The sequence below is a fragment of the Coturnix japonica genome, chromosome 2, assembly GCF_001577835.2.
Source record: "Coturnix japonica isolate 7356 chromosome 2, Coturnix japonica 2.1, whole genome shotgun sequence".
NCBI classification, from domain to species: Eukaryota; Metazoa; Chordata; class Aves; order Galliformes; family Phasianidae; genus Coturnix; species Coturnix japonica.
This window is the reverse complement of record NC_029517.1, coordinates 42,812,961-42,836,273: the sequence shown is the minus strand read 5'-3', so window position 1 is coordinate 42,836,273 and position 23,313 is coordinate 42,812,961. Positions and strand designations below refer to the sequence as shown.

Here is a 23,313-nt window from a genome sequence, read left to right as displayed (position 1 = left end):
ATGAGGGTCTTACCATTCTCCCTGTGGGCAGGGCCAGACAGAGATGAAACAACACAAAAATAAATCAAGCATCTTTATGGAACTTGTGGCTGCTCTGTTCTGGGTATTAAGTTAGATTTCTGCACATGTTCAGCTCTGGATATTAGTGAGTTACTGTGTTGGTGCTGCAAGTGAGCTAGCACATGTAGCTCTCCAGACCTTCATGCCTTCAACCCACTGCTGGGTTGCAGAGGCAGGAGGTAGGGGCTGCTTCAACTGGAGCAGGTGAAGGGTTCCATTCTCCCCTCTTGGATGCTGGTAGCATGCATGTTTTCTGTGGGTGTGAGAGAGTGAAGCACCCCTTTTAGTTCAGTTTCTTGGGAGTGGTATCATGTTGCTTGCTTGCTGTGGCTTTTGGGGGGCCTGCTGGCATGGTTGCATGTGCATGTGGGCGTGCATATTGATGTATGTGCATAGGTGCACACATGAACCATACAGCTGCACACCCGTATGTATGGATGTACAAATGCTTGCAAATGGGTGCGCACATGCATGCACATGGATGTATATTCACTCACAGAATCACAGAATTGTAGGGGTTGGAAGGGACCTCTAGAGATCATCCGAGTCCAACCCCCCTGCCAAAGCAGGCTCCCTACACATACACTCATTCATGTGTATATGCATGTGTTCACATGGATGCATGCGTATGGATTTGCACAGGCATATGCATGGCTGTGCACATGAATGCACACACATGCACCCACATTCATGGACACAGGCACACTCCTGTACACCTGTCTGTGCAGTGTCGTACATAACCGCACACAAATGCACCCGCCCGCTACTCATGCTCACGGAAAGCGCACGCTCCTGGCGCACCCCCACCCGCATCCCCCGCTCGGATCCTCGCAGCCCGCCCTGCCCCGCCCCGGGAGCACCCCGAGGGCGGAGACGCTGCGCGCTCCCTCACCCGCCTCGCCGCCGCCCGGGGCCGCCCGCCGGGGCGTGAAGGAGAGCCTGCCCTGTGGGAGGGAGTGAGACGGCCGTGGCATTGCGCGGCTACGGATCATCACCCCATGTGGGCTCCGTCCTTCGCGGCCCCATCCGCGCTGGGATGGAGGCGTCCGTCCGTTGCCGGCGGCACCTTCCCGTCCTGCTGCTTTGGGGTAAGCGGGACGCCGGGCCAGGGCGAGGCGGGGTAGTGGGTAGCAGCTTGTCGTCCCTAGGCTTTCCGCCCTCGCAGGCGCGGGGCTGAGCGGCTGCAGGGCGGCTGCACTGCGGGTACGGCGCGGCTTCTGCCCCCGAGCAGCATCTCGCAGGGAGATCTGTTCGCTGCAGTACGGTATGGTATGTGCATCCCTCCCGAAACTGAACTGAGCAGCACTGCTTGCCGTTCTAGCTGGGAGCCCCAGTCCGGTGTCTGTGAAGCAGTTCCGAGTGCGTGAGAGGGGAAAATTTTCACTGGTAAAGGAAGGGTTATTTTGTGTTAGAGTGGCTGGGTTGCTCACGAGCAGTGGTAAAAGTGCAGATATCTTTCAGACCTTGCACTTAAGGAGAGATCAGCTCTATTTCCAGAACTACTTGAGTGGCTTGTTTATTTATTTATTTAATTATTCATCATCAGGTAGGTTGTCTTAGGACTCTGAGATACAGTATGTTGTGGTCAGTCAGAAGTTTGTGTCAGATGACAGCTCTGAACTTCACTCCACAGTAACCTCCAAGATGCAGCTAATGTGTCATGGATAGGAGAAAAGAAAATCAGCCTTGTAGATTTAGACTGAGTACTACTTAAACTTTGTTTGCTAGCTTCTTACTCTTTCCAAAATGTAAAGCTGGTAAACACTGGAAATACCAGTAACTATATTGACTGTTACACTGACAGTGTTAGGTAATGTTGTCTTGATCTCCCTGTCACAAGAATGTAATGCCAAATAAATAGAGTTTGGAATTCTCCATGTCTTGAGGACTGCTAAAGCCTTACCTTGATCATTTGGATTTTTTTTCCTTTTCCAGCTGTTGAGGAATAATAATAGTAAAAAAAGGCTAACACCTACCTTGGCACATGATAATTTGTGCAACCTTGAGCTTAGTGAATCAACCAGTAATTTTTCTGAGTGGGAAATCCTCCTGATGTTACTGTGACTCTTGCAATGTGAAATTACAGAAGATTTTGGAGAGCGTGTAATGAGGAGCAATGTTGCTGTGGTTCTGAAAACTAGCAGTTATTTTTCACCAGAAAGGAACAGGTAAATCAATTGTGCCAGGCAGTTTTTGACTGTGCTTGTTGCTTGCCTAATAGCACTAACTAAATGGTTTTAAGGATATCTGATGACTGATAATGTGTTACTGTTGCTATAAGTTAGGAAGGATAGATATATTCAAAAACTAGACTAAATCATAGACATTTCCTGGTAGAAAAGCCATTTGGGAGCCCTGAAAATTTTGAGACATGAAATCTTGTGTGTGTATTTCTCCCTTTTTTCTAATGGCTTCTTTTGATTAACCAGAGAGCCATAAACTCTCTGTAAGCTGAAGAGTTGTCCAAGACTGGTAAGGAGTATCTCAAGTCAACACTAGTCAATCAACATCACTTTGTGGATAGTTTTACATTTGACAGTGTTTCTTGGGAATGTTTTCCTTCGAATGGGAGGGCCCAGGAGTGTCTGTTGGCTGAAAACTTGTCCTGTGAGCAAAGGATTCCAGCTTGATACGGAAGACTGGGAAATGATACCACTGTACCCTGTGAAGATGATACAAGCTGACGTCTCCCTGCTTCCTCTTATCTCCTGATTTAAATTTACAAAGCATGGAAGACAGGAGCAAAGGAGTTCCTGCTGTGATCCTGAAGCCAGAAGCTGTCACTCTCTTGAGCAGGCTCGACCACTTTGGACTATAAGTAAGAGGTTGTACTGTTGTCCTACTTATCAGCTGAACAACACAACCTCCTGTGAACTACCACTACTAAAGATCAGAATCTGACACCAAGACGTCATTGGTTTGAAGAGTGGTGAACCTCTTTGCTTCGCAGTTTGTACATCTGTCCATCTGTGTCACTTTCCCCATTTTCTATCTTTTATCTTTACAATCTTTTGTTCCTTGTAGTAGCCGTTGCCTAATGTTTTCTTACCTATAATGCTCTTTTTTTTTTTTCCCTCTCTGAGTATTAGTTATCGTTAAGAAAGCTCTCAGTAATAAATTCGTGTATATTTTTCCTCCAAGTCTGGGATAGCTCCATTGCGGTAGTGACCCCTGCTGACTATGGGAGACGCGACACGTGAAATAGATTTACCTCTTGAAACCTGCGGAGTGGGACAGGAGTCCTCAGTGTTAGCGCTCTCTGAATGCTATAGGAAGCTTGTCTTGTAAGGGACTGGAACCTCACTTCTGCATACTCACACCACTGCCTTCTGCCTGTCTTTCTGTTTATGGCTTTTAAAATATTATCATTACGTAGAACCATCTGTTGTACTGTCCCTCTTTGCAAAGATGGCAAAAAGGCAGTTGTGTGTGTTTCCTGGAAGCACAGAAATTATAGAAGTTGGATTTGCTGTGACCTGTATGCACATCTGTTGGGATGAAGGAATCTGTGAGCTGAGGCAGCTGACACATAGGCACGTAACTGATACTGTTCCCATATGAAGTGTAGATGCTTAGAAGTTATCTACCAACTGTAGGGTAGGATCTAAGCAACTCAGAAGTAGTGATGCATCTACAATAACATCCTACTGGGTTCTTTTGTTCCACTTCTCTGTATGGAAACTGAGGCAAAGGCTTGACCAAGATATTGTAATAGTAATCAGGCTTTTTAAACAAGTGCTTGTTGCCTTGCTTTTGCTCCTTCATTGTTTGCAAGATGTCTGCATTCCAGTGATATTACTTGTGTAGAAGTAGAATGAATCTCTCAGTAAAGCTGGATATTTATCTAAATTCTAAAGAAGTCTGTCAGTATATGTATGAATGCCCATATTGAGAGGGGTCATGTGGTATTATCTGGAATGGTTACTCTGAAGACTTCAAAAATTGGATATAGTTGTTCATGTTTTGTAATCCCATTTCACTGAGGAAATCAGTGAAATTTCAAATTTCACTGGCTTTATGGCCAGAGGTGAAAAACCAGTCAAATGGAGAGCTAGGAAAAAAGCCTGGCTCCAGGCTCCCATTCTTACTATCTTTTTAAAAGACCATAAAGCATCATGAAAAAAATGCGTACTGAAATCTGAATTCTCTAAGTTCCTGTATTCCCCTAGCACTGAATACAGTGTCCATATATCCTGGGAAATTTGGACTCAGCTGAGGGGGAAAAAAAAGCAACAAATTGGAAATGAGATTGTTAACCAAACCAACATTATTATTATTATTGTGTGTGTTATTTCCTAATAAATCTATCACACTGTTCTGCATCTGCAAAGGGTACAAAAATTGAAAAACAGTGTGGAAAGCTGAATTTAAGAAATCCAGATGGGTCTGTGAGTAAAACAAACAAACCTTTTCAAGTCAGAACACCTGATTTCGAAACAGAACAGAAAATGATAGCAAAGATACTTCTCTAACAAAATGAATATGTTTCAAATTCTAAATATGTGTTTTTCAGCACCAAATGAATGGGAAAATAATTAGCAGATCTCATAAACATAGTTTCTGAAAGAGAAGCATCAAATGTAAATGCAATCTGTATTCCAACCTGATGCTATATCCAAATATGCTTCCCACTGTCCTTTGCTCTTTCTATGTCTCCTGATTCCTTTTTTGGAAGAAGGTGTTTCTCTTTCACTGAGGTCTGCCAAGGCCATAGAAAACGAGTTCATGCTATGTGCAGAGGACAAGGTGACCATCAGTATTTTACTGTTAGGGTTCAGTTAATCTGAAGTGGCTACAGGTGCTCTGTAGGTGGTAGCACAGAGCATCAAATGCCATTTCCAGCTTGTCTGGTCCTAGAAGCTGGCAGGGATGACATCTGCAGGGCTTGAAGGTTACTCCAGACTGAAGGTGGAAAGGAAGGTGGGCTTTCTGAATCTAATTTATGCCAACATAAGTGAGATCCAATCCTGAAAACTAGTTAGGCAGTAAACACTTCTCTTGATTTAGTAAGATTCTACTAGCTAAACAGTAGTTATTTTTCTAAATATTCCTAAGGTCTGAGGTCCTAGCTTTTAAGCTAGGTTTAGCCATCTCTGCAAGGCAAACTATGGGAGCCTGTGGGTCTAAGTTAGAAGTCTTTACTGAGGTAGTCAGGTAGTGCTGTAGGGATGGACATTCATAAGCAGTGAGATTTTTAACAAAAGGCTCTCAAGGAAGACTGAATTGTATCAAGGGGAAATGTGTGTGGCTTTGCCTCAGGAGATTTTTTTATTTAACCGTTGCAGCGATAGTTTTGTATAGCTTAAGTTTTTTTTCAACGTTTACTACCATCTGTGCATTGTTGTTGAAGTTCATACTTGAGAGAGAGATGGGAAGAAGGCAAACTGTATTTTCATTTAAGGCTCATTAAAATTTGTCACAAACGCGACAAAGCCTATTTTAATTCACATCTTTTTATTTTAGCAAAAGCTGTAGCATGAATCATCTTATTTCAGAATAGAGATGCACTATTTTGTGCTTTATGAAAACAGTCTGTGCTTTTTCTCTTAAAATGTGGGTCCCTTCATGGATTTCCATATTTTCCATATTATCTCAAGATGGGCCTGATGAAAAAAAAACAATTTTTACTGTGACAATACATGTAGAACAATGTAAAAAGGTGCTTGATGAACTTCTGGGTCATTTAGGAGGAAGATGTGTGGGTATGAGGAAAGAAAGTAGCAGAAAGCAGAATAGAATTAAACCTTCATTTCTAGTAATTTTCAGGCTTGATCTCTGTTCATATTTACACTTCCCTGGAACCACATTGAAGAGAGGAAACAGTTATTTCCTCTCTGAGTACATTAAAAGACAGTGAGATAGTGCAGTTTAAAATGACCTGAAAGTTAGAGAGGATTCCCGATTTTATCATCAGAGCATCTTGACATGAACTACTGTACTGGCTTCAGCAAGAAGTCTGCATAGGAGCTATGGGCCTATTTTTAGCACTAGAATAGAGAATTTTGTTGTGTGAAACAGATGGTCAAACTCATGGCATTTTGCAGAAAAGATTCTTCTTTGTTCAACCTCTGCTCCAAGTGAGACTTTGATCTGAAGATGATAATGTGATGGGCTCTGCTGTGGCTGTAGCACAGCACTGAACTGACAAAGGCACATCTTGTTCACATCTAGCAAGATAAAGCTGAATAAGCAAAAGACTGTGCAGAAGCACCACACCCTACATTAAAGCAACTGTTTTGTTACTTTCACATCCTAATAAATGCAACTAATTTGCCTTTATTTTGGAGAACATGATTTGGGGGAAGATTCTGCAGGCAGTGCAAGAGGAAATACTGTAATTCACATTAGCCAAAGTTCTGTTTCTAGATGCTTTAAGTAATCAATTTCTTTTACAACCCTTGGTGTGCAGAGAGATTATAGTCTTTAACATGAATTTTTAAAATATCCTTGCATTTCAGTGTCTCAAAAATACAGAGTTCTAGATGCAACAGGATACACTGCCCTCCTGTTTCATTATTATTATAATAAGAGAGTTCACAGCCATCAGTTGTTGTGAATAGGTAGGGAGATAATAAAAAATAACACTTTGTGAAGTCATTCAACCCTACCAACAGGACATATAATCTAGGTATCTTCCAAGACTTTAGCTCAGAGAGTACTGAGACAGAAGAGGCTTAGACACTGTTGGATTTGGTTCACAGTCCTTTGTTTTGTTCTCTCCCTGTTTCTGCCTCTGTGTACTGAAGAATATTCTAAAACCTGTGTGAAGATGTCCTCATAGATGTGGTTGCTCATCAAGGTCACGTGGGTGCTCACAGACTAATTGAAAAGGCTCAGCTGTCAGGCATTCTACAGTTTAGAAGAGAAAGGGATCTTCTTTTGGAGGGTATCTCAGCCTTGCCATCTGGGCTTTTCTACCTGGCAGCCACATAGGGCTGTGTTACAAATTTCTTCTTTATGTTTGCTTTTGGGGCGTCACTGCAAGTGTTGAACAGACCTTTTACATCTCATCAGTTTGTGAGCTATTCCAATGGATATTCACATATCAAGAGCATAACTTGTCCAATTTAATATTCAGAGTTATTTAGTTTTTAGCAGTGTGTCATCCATGTTTATTATGTACATCATTAAGTTTATATCTTCAAGTAAAAAATGAAAAAAACATTTTTGAATTGCTTTCAGTTCTGGGGAACTCAAAACTGGTATTTCCATGGAGTCATTGATTTTAATGCAGCATGTATGAAATCTCCTATATTCCTGTTTTGCTTTCAGTTCTGGAGCACTCAAAACTGGCATTTCCATGGAGTCATTGATTTTAATGCAGCATGTATGAAATCTCCTATATTCCTGTTTTGTTTTTGTAAAAACACATCAATATATAGTTGTGGGGGGGTTTTTTTTTGTTTTTTTTTTTTTTTTTAAATAAGCTAAGTTCTTAACACAAAATAACTCAAACTTAAGCACTTACTGTATCATATTTTAAAAAAGTCATTGAAATCTCTTTTCTTGTTTTTAATCAGTGGACCTTGACTGGATTTGCATTCAGGCAAGACATCCTTTGTGATTAGGTTAATGTTGCTGCTGAATGTATTTCCAGGAATATGTTTGGTGTGGGAATTGTTATGCAATAAAATACTTAGTAATGCACAATGAGATTAAACTACTATTGCTGGAGTAACTGTGGGTCCAGTTTCTTTCTAACTAGCTCTCATAAACCAGAAATACCAAGGAAGTCAGAGCAGTGTGAACAAAAGTTTAATGTTTGTGTTTTCTTCATATTTTAAGATTTTGGAAAGAAATACTAATGCTCTCCTAGAAATAAATTATATTTTTAATGGGAAAAATATCCTCAGACTTCAGGGAAAAAGCAAAACAAACAGTGGTTCAGCCCCGGATGATATCAAAGCCATGGAAAATTTCAGCTTGAGTAGAGTGCATCAGAGACCATTAAAGCAGACAGATTTAGACAAGCTATTTTGCAGCTTCACTGATGCACTCTTCACTTGTGCTAAACAATAGGGAATAACAAATATTGGTCTGATTATCCTGTTATTTATTTATTTGTTTGTTTGTTTGTTTGTTTGTTTGTTGAAAAATAAGGTCTGAATACATAGCAAAGGGACCGGAAGTGTATGAAGCACACTTTTCTCTAAGCAAAAATGAATTAAAGCACTTCACTTACTCCCCAGTGCATAAAAAGGGAGTTGTAGTGATGCTTCTACACCACTGCAGTGTATTTGCACTAGTTTTATGCAAGATTAAGAAGTCAGCCCCAGTGTCACTAATGAAGTCCAAATTATTAAACTGAAATCTAAACTGAGGAGACAGTCACATGATGCTTTTTTTGAATAGGAAGACACTTTTTTTTTTTTTTTTTTTTTAGCACTGCATTTATATAGATGGTTATTTATGCACCCTCCCAAAAAGGAGCCTTTATTTTATTCTTAAAATTCTGAAGAAGTTTATAGTATTAATAATGTGTTTGAGGGGAAAACAAACAAACAAACAAACAAAAACCAGAAAAAGTGAAAAAGATTTGGATAGTGTAACAATAGGATTGCTGTGCAGTAGGAAACTCTGATGATGTATCAGTCATTACAGAGCTCAGAAAATCTTTGGATCTGAGAATCTTCTCAGGAGCCTGCTGCTTGGGGTCAGTTATGTTGAGTAATTCAACCTGACTCCACAGAGTGGAGCAGTGAATCTGCACTCCCTCAGTGTTCTTTTAGTTCAGGGGATCCAGGGGATGCATTGTACCATTTTTCCATACAATGTTTACTTTCCACATAGCTGTTTCCTAGAGATAGCACCCTAAGACCTGCATGAGCTGTGTCAGGGGAGGGTCAGTTTGGGTATTAGGGAGGGTGGTAGCTAGGAGGGTTGTCAGTTGTTGGAACAGGCTCCCCAGGGCAGCAGTCACAGCACCAAGCTGCTGGAGTTCAAGGAGCATTTGGACAGTGCTCTCAGACACTGGGTTTGAATTTTGGGTGGTCCTGTGTAGAGCCAGGAGCTGGACTCAGTGATCCCTGTGGATCCTTTCCAGCTCAGGATGTTCTATGATTCTAGGATTCAACTCTAGAGCGCTCATAGATGACTTTGATTACTTAAAAAAAAGCAACCTTGTGCTTCAGTAGTCAACCCAATTTACTCTTTCATGGTAGGCTTAGAGATCACTGAAAAAATGACTCAGTTAAAATTACACTGATAAAATAATGCAACATGGTAAGTAACAACATTAGGAGAGGAGAACTAAATGTTGCATCAAAAGAAGGTGGATATACAAGAAAGGGATGTCTTCAAGTGTTCCATAGTTTCCATGGAAGACTTCCTCAGGAGGCAGTGTTTTGTATGACCCTTGACTGTGAAACTTTCATGGGTTGTTTCCCCTTCTCAAGGTTATTTGAAGGGAAAGAAAATATCATGTAAGCTCAGGCTGCTATTCAGGAGCTGATCAGTGGTGTTATTTGCCTTGAATGACTGGTAATTCACAGGTGGATAGGCACTAAGTCAGTATTGTGCTGACCTTACGTTTCCTTATTACAGAGAGTCTTTATCATCATCATGTTTTCTTTTGTATTTTCCTGTCTCTTAACTAATTTCTGGCAGCTGAGTTATAATAATAAGCACCCATTACATCATATAAATGCTTCCAGGTAAGCAGATGCTAGAGTGCCGGACAGGACCTGGGTATGAACACAACATCTGGTAGATAACAATGTTCTCAAGTAGACTGGGAGAGTCTCCGTTGCAATTGCAAGCTGAAAGGCTCTTTTGGGTGAATAGATTTGAACTGCGTTGCCTCATTTATTGATGCCTCTTCTGCAATTAGGAGACACATTTCACATCTGTGTTACAGGCAGAGAGAGGTTGTCATGTAATACGTTTTCTCTGGCAACATTATTTGAGGAAAGGGTGCAAGTGTGTGTCAGTTCTCATACAGGACTACTGTACTCAGAGTGGTGTTGATTTCACAGAATCACAGAATGACCCGGGTTGGAAGGGACCTCAAGGATCATGTAGTTCCAACCCCCCTGCCTAGCAGGGGCACCAAACATACACATTTACTAGATCAGGTTGCCCAGGGCCCATCCAATCTGGTCTTAGAAACACCTCCAAGAACGGGGGGGCACCACAACCTCCTGGGCAGCTGCGTTCCAGGGCCTAACCACTCTCCTAGTGAAGAACTTCCCCTCTAACATCCAACCTAAATCTTTCCCTCTTTTAACTTAAAACCATTTCCCTAGTCCTGCTATTGCAGCCCTTCGAAGAGTTACTCCCTTCCTGGGTGTAAGTTCCCTTCAGGTATTGAAAGCGCTGCAATGAGGTCACCCCGCAATCTTCTCTTCTCTAGGCTGAACAAGCAACTCCTCAGCCTGTCTCATAGGGGAGGTGCTCCAGCCCCTGATCATCTTGTGGCCCTCCTCTGGACCCTTGACAAAATTTCTATGTCTTTTTTGTACTGAGGGCTTGTCACGGGCTACTTAGATTTACTATGCCCGTGACAGGGAAGCACCCCATCCCCCCCCCCCCCCGGGGCCCGGAAAGGAGGGGGAAAAGGGGAATGGGATAAAAAACAGCAGCAATCTAAGGAGGAAAAAACTATTTTTACTAATATGATATCGAAATACAAGATAACAACAATATAATATAATTGAGAGCTAAAAAAATCGAACAAACAGAGAGAGAGAGAGAGTCCCCGAAAACCGAGAGGCCTACTGTGACTCTAGCGACATTGGCTGGAATGCTTCCACTCTCGAGAAGTTCGAGAGAAGAAGGAGGGCACTCCAGCCTGGGAACGAGATTATATAGCGTCTGGTCCCGTGACGTATCATTACCCCTGTTGTTCTCTGGGATATGTAGTCTTCTTCTGTGGACTTCACATTCAATAGAAGTATCCATACTTACATTATGTTATGATGTGGAATACTGATAGCAAAATTACAAAAATTACAAAAACCATGACAGGGCTCCCACACCTGGACACGGTTCTCCAGATGGGGCCTCACAAGAGCCAAGTAGAGAGGGACAATCACCTCCCTATCCCTGCTGACCACCCCTCTCCTGATGGAGCCCAGGATCCCAATTTGCTTTCTGGGCTGCCAGAGCGCACTTCTGGCTCATATTGAGTCTTTCATCCATCAGGACCCCCAAGTCCTTCTCTGCCGAGCTGCTCTCAAGGACCACTCCTCCCAGCCTGTACAGGTGCCTGGGATTCTTCCAGACCCATTTATTTATGGTTGCATCCTTATTTCCATAATTGATGTGAAATGGAGGCTGCAGTAGCAGTACTTCACAAGGCCATAATGAGCCTGAAGTAGAACAGATGTACAGGGGAAAGAAAAAACAAGCTTTTCACCTCCTCTTGCTAGTAGCATATTTATGTGTAATCGTTAATGATTAAAAGCTATGATCTGGTTGGTGTAGAGATTAGAAATCTGTGTGATTCTTACTGTTTCCTGAGATCTCAAGGACCAGGTCTCAGGGTGGAATTTTAGATGAAAATGAGCACAATTTTGCAAGACCTGTAGATATATCCTAAATGTGTTCCCTTCCTGAATTCCCTGGGAACAGAGACAGAAATAATTTCAATCAGTTGCAGCTTGGATTTGTTTGTGTAGTGGAATTCCAGGGTCACAGCCTGAACCAATGGGTGAGCTGGGAGAGTATGTGAGTGCCTGGAGCGGCGGGGGGGTCTGGAGCCACCCTACTTCTGTGCAATCTGAGTCTGTGTGGGTTCCCCCCTTCCACCCTCCCTTTTCTCCTGTGGCACGACTGTATGAATGGGGGAGGGTCACATTCCTCATCTCGTCCCTTTCTCCAAGCTGGAGGGGTGAGTTCATTCCTTCTGGTATCTTTTCCTCTAGCACCTATTTCTCAAGTAAAGTCTTTGCCACTGCCCTCATTTGCCCTATGTTTTGGCGAGCCAGGCAGCCAAATATCTTTAAAGGTACCCAATTATAAGCCTCCTAAAATAATTACCATGACATTTTTGAACAGTATCATGGGATGGTTTGCATGGGAAAAGACTAGCCCTATGAGTGAAGTTTTGCCAGGGCACATCCTGGGATTCCTAGGATCCCCATATCATGGGATTGCTTGTATCACTGAAAAATGGGGCCCCCTGTGGGATGGAGGAAATGTTCAGGAGTCCCCAGCCCGCCTGGCTGAGTATTTCAATAGTCTAAACAAAAATGTACTCACTACTCGAGAACAACAGTTAGCTGCCTCCATGATGGCGTGGCCACTGCTGATGGCCTCGAACCAGATAAATATAACTGAAGTAGCTCTTACTTACAAAAATCAACTATTGTGTGACCGTACTGAAGAACTAGAAAGTAATTTTGAGAGGGAAAGTACCTAATCCTGTAATTCCCCTACAAAAAAATCAGGAATATCTTTCTAGAAATTACTGGGGACCCTGCACAGGAGAATCCACAGAATCTGGACTCTATAAATGAAAGCACATTGGATATTAGGAAACACTTCTTTACAGAAAGGGTAGTTAAACATTGGAATAGGCTCCCCAGGGAGGTGGTTGAGTTGCTGTCCTTGGATGTGTTTAAGAGTCGTTTGGATGTGGTGCTCAGAGATATGATTTAGCAGAGGGTTGTTAGAGTTAGGGTACTATGGTTAGGCTGCGGTTGGACTTGTTGATCTTTGAGGTCTTTTCCAACCTGAGTAATTCTATGGTTCTATGCTTCTATGATTCTAAAAGGTTGGGTCTTGAGGCCCCTCTAGAGCTGGATTTTTGATTTGAGATTCGACCAGTTGTAACTCCAAAAATGAAAAACAAAAAACATAGGAAAGACCAGCAGGGCTGTTCCCTGACCAGTGGCCCCCTGCCCAGAGCACACTGCATGTAACAGCTTGCCCATACACGGCAGCTGAATTAATGGATTTAGTTCAGTGGTTTAGAGGAAAACCAAGAGAGAGGATGCCAGCATGGATGCTGCAATTGTATGATATGGGGGCAGAGAGCGTTGTGGTGAATGGACCAGAAATTTCAAAACTGGCATCCATTACCACTCACCCTGAGCTCAGGCAAAGACTATATGCAGCCATCCAACATAATGAAGAAAATCATTCCTTGATTACATGGTTAATGGCTGCATGTCGTGCAACATGGACAAACAAGAGTGATATACCATTAAATACGGGCCTATGGTCCTCTATGGAGGACTTGCAAAACTACATTCGAGAATTAGGCATGAAGGAGGCAATCTATGAGGAGGATTTTGAGAGCCTGGACATTTCAGCAGGAATGAGGGATGTCATCCTGCAGCAAGCTCTGCCACATCAGTATGGTACTTTGGTATCCACAATGAATTCCCTAGTGGCCTCAGAGGCCATAATACAACAGGCTGCCCAACTAGTGGCAGATCTGGGGGAGACAGAGTGCCTGTGGGCCAGGTGCAATGTCCAAATGGTGGTGGAAAACTCACAGATCCATCCACCACCACGACATAGGAGACCTACCCTTAAGGTAATTCAATCTGGATCCATCAGGGTCTGAAGAAAACAAATGTTCAGTGACACGATTAGAGCGGGAGTTCAGTTTCAAAATATTGATGGACAGCCTAATCAGGTCTTATTACAACTATGGAAACAGTTACCAAACAGTCAGAGATTCCAACATTCACCCAAAAGGGAAGGAATTAGACCCATAGAGTGGATTCCACAAAACACATGGAATCTAGAAGACTTCATAGTCCCATCAAAAAAACATAAACCTCCTCAGGTGGCCTGGACAGCTTCAGTTGAGCCATCAGAGGAAAATGACTTGGGGATTGTTGATGGTGAGACAGAGAAGCCACAATTCCCAAAGAGCAGGGTCTCTAGAGGGGACTGGAGACCCTATGTTGAACTAACGATTCATTGGTCCTGAAAAAATGTGTGGCAGGTTATGGCAGTAGTAGATACTGGGGTAGAAACATCAGTTATATATCATGACCAAAAGCAATTTTCAGGCACAAAGGCACAATGATAGGTGGGTTTAGGGAGCAGGTGATCCCCGTAACCCAAAACATGGTTGAAACTGGGGGTTGGGCATCTATACCCTGGGAGTACAAGATGTCTATTGCCCCAGTTCCAGAGTACATATTGGGGACAGACATCCTGTTGGGTCTGACTCTCCAAACCGCTGTGGGAGAGTTCAGATTAAGGGAAAGATATATCAGTATCTTGGTGGTGCAGGCAACCATAAAGGATCAGTGAAATTTGAACCTATTTGTTTGCCACAGCCATGCCGGATCACAAATACAAAGCAGTATAGACTCCTGGGTGGGCAAGAAGAAATTACCAAGACTGTGCAGGAACTGGAGAGAGTAGGGATCATTAGACCTGCACACAGCCCATACAACTCCCCCATATGGCCAGTCAGGAAGTCAGATGGTACGTGGTGAATGATAGTAGACTACAGAGAACTAAATAAAGTCACGCCACTGATCCATGCAGCCGTACCCAACATCGTCTTCTTCATGGATACATTGAGTAGAGGCTCTGGCAAATGCATTTTTCAGCATTCCAATTGCTAAGGAATCCCAAGACCAGTTTGCATTCACATGGGAGGGCAGGCAGTGGACTTTTCAAGTCCTACCTCAGGGGTATGTGCATTCACCTACTTCTTGTCATAATTTGGTGGCACGTGACTTGGCAAGTTGGAACAAACCATCTACTGTCAAAATGTACCACCACATCGATGATTTGATGCTAACATCTGACTCAATTGAGGCATTAGAGAAGACAGTACCATCATTAATTACTTATTTACAGGAAAAAGGATGGGCTGTAAATCCACAAAAAGTACAAGGACCAGGGCTATCAGTTAAATTCCTGGGTGCTGTCTCACCAGGTAAGACTAAGGTGTTACCCAGTGCAATCATAGATAAGATCCAAGCATTCCCAGTTCCCACAAAACTGAAGCAGTTGCAGGATACTGGCAATCCTTTATGCCCCACTTAGTACAACTGCTAAAACCTTTATATCGATTTACAAAAAAAGGCCAAGTATGGGTCTGGGGTAGAACAGAACAAGAAGCCTTCCAGCAAGCAATAGCTGCTAAACAGGCCTGGGAGCTGGGTATATTTGATCCAACCCTTCCAGCTGAACTAGATGTGCATGTAACCCAAGAGGGGTTTGGCTGGGGGCTGTGGCAGCACCAGAGTTCTGTTTGAATCCTAATTGGGTTTTGGTCACAGATTTGGCATGGAGCAGAAGAGAGATACAGCATGGTTGACAAGCAGTTATTGGCTACCCATTCTGCATTGCAGGCGGTAGAACCAATAACTCAGACTGCAGAGGTTGTTGTTAAAACAACAAGAAGGGGATGGACAAAGTAGCCAGTGGGCTGAGCTATGAGCTGTGTGGATGGTGATAACTCAAGAGCCTGGTAACGGTGCACTGAACATCTGCACAGATAGTTGGGCAGTCTACTGAGGGCTCATGCTCTGGATAGCACAGTGGGCCACTCAGGATTGGACTATCTATGCCCGACCTATCTGGGACAAAGATATGTGGGCTGATATATGGAGCGTGCTTAGGCACGGAACTGTACGAGCATACCACGTCTCTGGACACCAACCCTTGCAGTCACCAGGCAACGATGAAGCTGACACACTGGCTTGAGTCCAGTGGTTAGGAAGTACATCAGCAGAAGACATAGCCCACTGGCTGCATCGGAAACTCCAACATGCAGGACAGAAAACCATGTGGACACTGGCTAGAGCTTGGGGGCTGCCCATACAGTTATCAGTTATTGTCCAGGCATGTCAGGACTGTGACACTTGCTCACGAATGAGACCAAGACCTCTGCTGGAAACTATGGCCCATCTCGCTAGAGGACACAACCCATTACAATGATAGCAAATTGATTATATAGATCCCCTTGTTCTGAGCGGGCCACATATGCCCTAACTTGTGTCAATACAGCAAGTGGATTGATGCAAGCCTATCCTGTATCAAAGTCAAACCAAGCCTATACCATCAAAGCTCTAACTTGGTTGATGGCATTGTACAGGACTCCTGAGGTCACTGAAAGCGATCAAGGTACACGTTTCACAGGTGCAACTGTGCAGAAGTGGGCTGAAGACAACAACATCAAATGGCGGTTTCACCTGCCCTATAATCCAACAGGAGCAGGCCTAATAGAAAGATATAATGGGATCCTGAAGGCTGCTCTGAAGGCAGATTCACAGTCCTTGCAGGGGTGGACCAAGAGGCTTTATGAAACCCTGCAAGACTTGAATGAGAGACCAAGAGATGGCAGACCCAGTGCTTTAAGAATGTTGCAGACAACTTGGGCCTCCCTGCTTAGGATACAAATTACAGGCAAGGACACCTCACTCAAGCCACAAGTTGGCACCATGAATCATCTGCTCCCTGCCCCTGAGGACCTAGAGCCCAGGAAACACAAGGTAAAATGGCCTTGGAAGGTGCAAGCAGGACCAAAATGGTGTGGTCTCCTTGCACCTTGGGGGAGATTGCTAGAGGTTGGGGGATTAGTAAACCCTTCAGTAATCAGTGCATGACCAGCAGAGGTAGTAGCTGACACCCCTGTTTTCATTGCAAAGGGGACTTTAATCATGTCCATGTGGCACATTAGAACCTGATATAATGATTCAGCCACAGACATCAGGCCAGAGGGTGTGGTATTGAAGACCAGGATGTGCCCCAATACAGGCAGAGGTGTTGACTCGAGAGCAAAATACAGCCTGTATCTTATCATGGAGGGCAGACCGATCCCTCCTTGTACCTATTAAACATCTGTTTTACTCCTCTTAAGATCCTAAGTTCACAGGATAGCCTGCAGGAGCATCATCACTCCAGGATGTTCCAGTGTCCATGAGGAAACATCATGACACCCTGTAATACAGTGCTGAACTTTTGGGAACTGGCGAGCATGAATCAGAACTGCTACTGGTCCTTGAAGAAGATATGCCTCAAGAAAGAACATCAAGTGCTGGCCCAACAGAACCACAGAAAAGAATGTCAATAATTGCCTTTATTGTCTCAACATTCTACATTGTGGTGGGTATTGTATATGCTTCGCCATGTACATTGTATTTTAAGACACCAAGTTGCAGGAGCTCAACCTCTACCTGCTCAGTCATTGGTTCATGCTGTGAAGGGGTGGAGTATAGTGGAATTCCAGGGTCAGAGACTGAACCAATGGGTGAGCTGGGAGAGTATGTGAGTGCCTGGAGTGGCAGGGAGGTCTGGAGCCACTCTACTTCTGCGCAATCTGAGTCTGTGTGGGTTTTCCCCTTCTGCCCTTCCTTTTCTCCTGCAACATGACTGTACGAACGGGGGAGGGTCACATTCCTCACCTCATCCCTTTCTCCAAGCTGTTACCATTAATTCCTTCTGATATCTTTTCCTCTAGCACCTATTTCTTAAAGTCACTGCCCTCATTTGCCCTACAGTTTGGGAAGCTGTTCTTACATTTCTGCCTGGCTATAGGCTATAGCGTTTCCTGAGGAGCACTGTCCTCTGGAATTCAGTTCTCTTTCAGAAGCCACCTTAAATTAGGTTCTGGCCCCTATACTTTTGTTGAGTGTAATCTCTAAACAGTTTCTAGTACCATGAATTAATTATTCTTTCTCAGTTTTCTTCTCTGGAAAGATCTTGGGCTGGGATTTTCATTAAGGAGCATATTTGTCCATACCACACTTTCTTCACTTCTAGAGTTGTCAAACAAATGGTTCTGCTCCTGAAATATTTAGTTCATCCACTGTCTGAAAACCAACGGTTGTAAAAATACTATTTTATATATCAGTATATATCAGTTTGGTGTGCTTCAACAAAAATATAGTAGAACAGAAGAACATTGAAGAAAGTATTATCTGACATTTCAGATTGAGCCACACGACTTCCATATAATATAGATCTAAATATTTGATTCCTAAGTCTTTTGTTGAACTGGTATGCTTTATTTGAATTTAAGTACGACTTGTTGATTAGATACTTCTTTAATAAAGCACTCTGGTTTCAAACAAAGTAGTACAAAACCCATCTGGCAACTCTGGAAGCATGCAGAGGCTGTTCAGACAGTGTCAAGTATTATGCTGGCAGCAGTGCTTTAAGCACTTTACAAGGGAATACATAAAATAAATTTATTTGTATTTCTGCTCTGAAAAAGTCACAGTCGAAGTATGAATTCACAATAAATGGCATACTTCTGAACAGTTGATGCCCTCACTAATGCTTCCAGTTGATTTGCACTGATGAAATGAAAAAGCTTAAATTGCTTCCTTTCATGCTTTTCTTACTCTGAAGAGTGAAGACCCAATTTAAAATTTTGGACATAAAAGACAATTTTATGTCCAAAATTGTTAACTGACTGGAATTATCTTACCAGTTCAAAAGCAGCAACATTATATTTCCCTCTGTGATGACGCACAGTTCAGTTCTCTACTTTTAGTTTTAAGTATTAAGAGTATTAAAAAGTATTAAAAAGATTTCAGCATCAGAACAAGAGATAATGCAAAACTGACTTCTGTGTTAGGCTTCATTTTCAAATAATCTCTTGGTCATAAAGAAACCACTTTAAATTTACAGGTTATACTCTTGCGAAAACCAGATGTATCAGTTACCTGTATCTATTCTGCCTGCATTCCTTTAATGGAACACATAAACTGTTTGTCTTGATTAAAAATACTATCAACAACAATAAATAAACATCCACTAACAAGAACTATTTTTCCTACACAACATCTCCCACCTGCTGTCAGCACTGAGAAAATCTATCTGCATTCCCTTTGAGGTCAGCCCAGGAAAAATCAATTTTACAAGTGCCACACTGTATGCTCACATCTCGTGATGTGTAGGCAGACCACTGCTCCTTTCCAAACCCAGGTTGCTTTGTTGTATATTACTGTTATTCAGCAGGGGTTGTGGAGAGCAGGGTTGGTACTATACTTTACTGATGCAGCAATATATAAATCCATCCAATTGTTCACCTTGCTCCTGTGTGATACATGCATGATTCCTTTTGGGACAATTTTGAACACAAGTGTAGTGTGTTTTTTCAAGTACTATATTTATTGCAAGTTTCTGTTTATTCCTAGCATCCTTCTTTTGGGTTGAATTCTTGTTGTTACTTGGCCCTGTGAACTTCATTTCCTCTGCTGCTTTCACACTATATGGTTATGTCCCACTATCCATCCACCCTCCTTGTTCTACTCTTCTTATAAACAGAAGCATTAAAGAGACAGTTAGTAATTGAGAACAAAAGGTGACCTTTTGAGCCATATGTACTGTAGTGAGTATTATTTAAAAATTGGCAGGTTAGACGTTACTTTTTTTTACCAAGTGTTATTTTTATTTTTTTGCAATTTACAGCAGTTTCTAGACTTGAAACAAAGCAGGCATTGATGTTAGTTTTCTCTTTGAAGTTAGGCTGCCTGAGAAGATGTGTTTCATTTACCCCATAAGTATACACTAACATTTCATTGCATAGCAGGTAAAGAGCATGCAGCTGGACCCATTTTTGATAGTGGTAGAAAAATAAGTGAGCAGGTTTGCCTGCAGTGCTTTGTATGGGCAGACAAGCCATAGCAAAAAGTTGTGGCGGGGTCAGGGGTGAGATAAATTCCAAGTGAATCTGAGGTTATCTCAGATGTGAACTTATTCCCTCTGTCAGCCAGACAGTGGCCAAGAGGGCTCAGTCATGGGCTTTCCCATCAAGTTTCAGGATTGCTCAGCATTGTCATCATCTGAGGTGTCTTGGCTGCATACATTTGAAATCTCCCATGTGGGGATTTTAAAGAAATCTTTGGAAGAGACAGCCACGTGACACAGATGTTCGCTCATTTTTTCTTCTGTACTTACACAGATTCTACTGCAGTGGGGCTCTTCAGCTTGTAAAAGCCCAGGACAAAGGATAATAAAGAAATCCTACCTCAACTGCATTCCACACATAAAAATCTGCACCGGTGGAGGTGACCTACTGTTGCTACTGCCAAAACACATCATCCACTGACTCACTGCACTTACATCCACTGTTTGTTCTCCAGAAATGTTCAGCGAGTGTCCTTTAATGTCAGTGGTCACATTTTTTTCTGCATGGAGTAATTTCATTACACATAATTGCTTCATATGCACTTCCATGTCAGACTCCATTTTGTCACACTGTCTTTCTGTTGCTATCTGTCGCATGGCAACGAAACAGAATACATGTCAGTCTCTACTGTCATGCCACCAACATCTGCCTCTGACTTAGCAGGCCAACATATTACAATGGGAGGCATTACTTTCAGAGCAGCACTTGTATGTAATATAGTTAATGTAGATAAGCAACAAAACTTACTTTTTATTTTTATTGAAATGTAAAGAAAGCAACAAAGACATGAAACTAATGGGCTATTTGATCTTATTTTTGTCAGCCTAATGTGTCAATGTCTGGTTCTATGGAAGTGGTTGCAATTTCTAGTGACTTCTCAAGGTGTTCCTCAGAGATTTTTAATGAAATTTTACTCTTCCTGTACTTCACCCTTGAAATCAGTTGTTCATAAATGTAGGTACCTACAAAAGCAATGACATGAATAAGACATGATGGTGAATTAAGGGATGTTTTTCTCTGGTAAGCTAGGTCTAATGAAAATTTTTGGGTTGAATATCTGATTGCAACTCAATACATTTCATTTAAAAATTCGCAGAAAATGTATTTATGTTAACTAAAATGGAGCAGCAAATACACAAAAAGCCAAGATTTTTCCATCAATCTTGAAAGCTATTCTCAAATTTCTGTATAAAAATACACAAGGCTGCACATTCTTCTTTGTTCACTGGTCTGTGTTTAGTCAGTGCAATCAAAATGATTGCCATAACTTGAGTTAACTGCACGGCACCCTCTCCAATGTCCTGGTTTCAGCCTAGACAGTGCCAGTCACACACTGATGTTGGGTGGTTACTGAGTCATTCATATGTGCCCAGATCCAGTGCTGATACCACTCAGTGGGGAAGAACTGCCACTGTAATTGTGCAGAGCAGGAGGTGGGCCGCAGTGGGAATGCAAGAACTATCTACGTGAAATTACTCATTTCATTTCTGATGCAAAGTTAATGCTATAAAGATTTGCCAGCACTTTTTTATTTATTTATTTATTTATTTATTTATTTATTTATCTATTTATTTATTTTTCAGTAGGAGGGCAGGATTAACTAAAGCCACATCCCTCTTAGTAAAATCCAAAATGTGACTAGAGCTGTGCTAACACTTTGGGTTCTTGTTAATTTCATCCACCTGGTTGTACTCCAGATTGCTGATGAGAAGACTCCTTCTGTTGGCATATTTCTGTTTGGATGCTTATCTGTATAAGAAAGTTATGAATTTTCAACTTGTGTTTTTTCAAAATGTGTGGTGAACAGTGGTATCTGAAACATAGGATTACATTTCCAAATGAATAGAGAACTCATTATTTATGATTCTGTGCTTTCTTAATTTTAGTAGCAAAAGGATTTTTTTTTCTTTGCACTTTAGAATGTGCAGTAGATCTGCATTTCAAGTGGATGTGTTAACTCTCCAGTGCTTTTATGTCAGCACTTTAAAGAAGCTAAAAAAAATTTTTTTAAATTGCTATCCTCACTCTTTCCTGTAGTTTCCATCTTAAAGGAGTACTATAGGCAGACCTGTGGTAAAACTGTATGGCTTACCCATTTAAAGGATAGAAAAAAAGCAATTTAAAACATAACATTCTCCAGATTTTCCTTTTCAATATTTTTCTTTCAGATGTATTCTTATATTGTGTTCAAATGAACATTTTGAATACTCTGTTGAGTCAAGAATTATACTTAAGTCTGCTTATATCTGCACTAAATCTTGTATATGATAGAATGAAGATATCTAACTCATCTTTCTCTTTTTTCGTCCCACTAGTTAACGCTCTAATGATGCTTGGATTAGCAGGTGAGCTTTACTTCTAAAATTCAGACTCACAAATTTCTGTTTTGTTAACGCCAGCCATTTGAGAAGCCCTTTCATTCTACCTCATTTCAACATTTCAAAATTATCTAACTTTCCTGCTTTTTTTTTTTTTTAAGTTTTAGTATTTTGTAAATTTGAATCTCAATAGAAATGGTAAAACTGTAGAACTGTGCATAATTTTGAACTCATTTAGCCAGGGATTTGAATAGTAACAATATGATGACACACTAGTCTCTATCAGATGTCTCTATCAGAATTTCTTTCACAACCTATAAAATACTGAAGTTCTAACAAGAAACAACCAAATACACCAAGGCAGTAGGAAATCCATTTTAAACACCTCACTGAGAAACAGCTGGAACAAATTTTCAGTGCAAATTATGTAATGAAAAAACTTGTATTCCATTGGATTATGAATCAAGTGGTAGCTTAGATTACCCTTCCAGAGAAGTCAAATTTGCCTAATTTTTGTCTAAACATCAGTATGAGACTTACATTGATGGGTCTACAACTTGTATATCCAGTTTTGGATTCTGCCCAGATTTAATATTCATTTACACATCTAATTTTGGAAAGTATAACTGCTGCAGCTACCAGATGAATTAAATAGAAAGATTCATAGTATCGTGCTAAGTTTTGGAGGACAAAATTACTGTGCCCTTATTTAATAATTCTCACCATATTTTTCAGTGGTGATTAATGAGCACTGCCATCGAGTATAATGTAGAAGGTATGGTCAGATGTGAGGGGTTTATTCTGTTGGTCTCGATTAGCTGTACACATGGAGAAGTTTGCAGCCAATATGAGACAGTAGGGTTAAATGTAGCATAGACTATCCAGTTATGGGCCTGTTGCTGTTTGAATGCATCTTTTCATGCTTCCAATGGTTGTAATAGCTGTCTCTCACTTGACACATGGTGTTAGTGAGCCAGTGATGAAGCCCTAGCTGAAGTAATTTGCCCGAACATATGGAAGTCAGAAGGCAACAAATCCATAATATATAGAGAGTGTGGTAGGGTAAGCCAGTCAAGACCAACAATGTACTCCACAGTCTTCAAACTGTGATGGCACCAAATGTTATTGTGTTGCACGAGAAAGGTTGTCTTCTTCACTGGCTTGATCCCGGAACTACAAATCTCTAGCTTAGTCAGCATTGTGATGTAGCAGTCAGAGTTGGCCTGGTTTGTCTGTGTTCCAGTATATTCAGAAGGATCATCCCTTTCCTATCCCACATGACAGCATGCATCACTTTACCGCTGGGAGCTGTGTCTTGAACTTTTATTTGATGGGGTGTTCACATCATCACTCCATGTATTGCTGTTTTGGCTCTGG

At 41.8% G+C, this 23,313-nt stretch overlaps 1 protein-coding gene across 4 annotated transcripts in view; it reads left to right on the top strand.

Moving 5' to 3' along the window:
* The first annotated feature begins 894 nt into the window (after positions 1–894).
* The window catches only part of RAMP3 (receptor activity modifying protein 3), a 39,398-nt gene continuing 16,979 nt past the window's right edge, over positions 895–23,313 (top strand). The window contains exons 1-3 of one of the 4 annotated variants that reach the window (XM_015854239.2): positions 930–1,148; positions 16,841–17,085; positions 21,934–21,963. In XM_015854239.2, the coding sequence (XP_015709725.1) occupies positions 21,945–21,963 (19 nt within the window). In that variant the 5' untranslated portion in view covers positions 930–1,148; positions 16,841–17,085; positions 21,934–21,944. Of the gene's footprint in view, positions 1,149–16,840; positions 17,086–18,563; positions 20,326–21,933; positions 21,964–23,313 lie in introns of those variants that run through there. The other 3 variants (XM_015854237.2, XM_015854240.2, XM_015854238.2) reach the window with 3 other exon arrangements.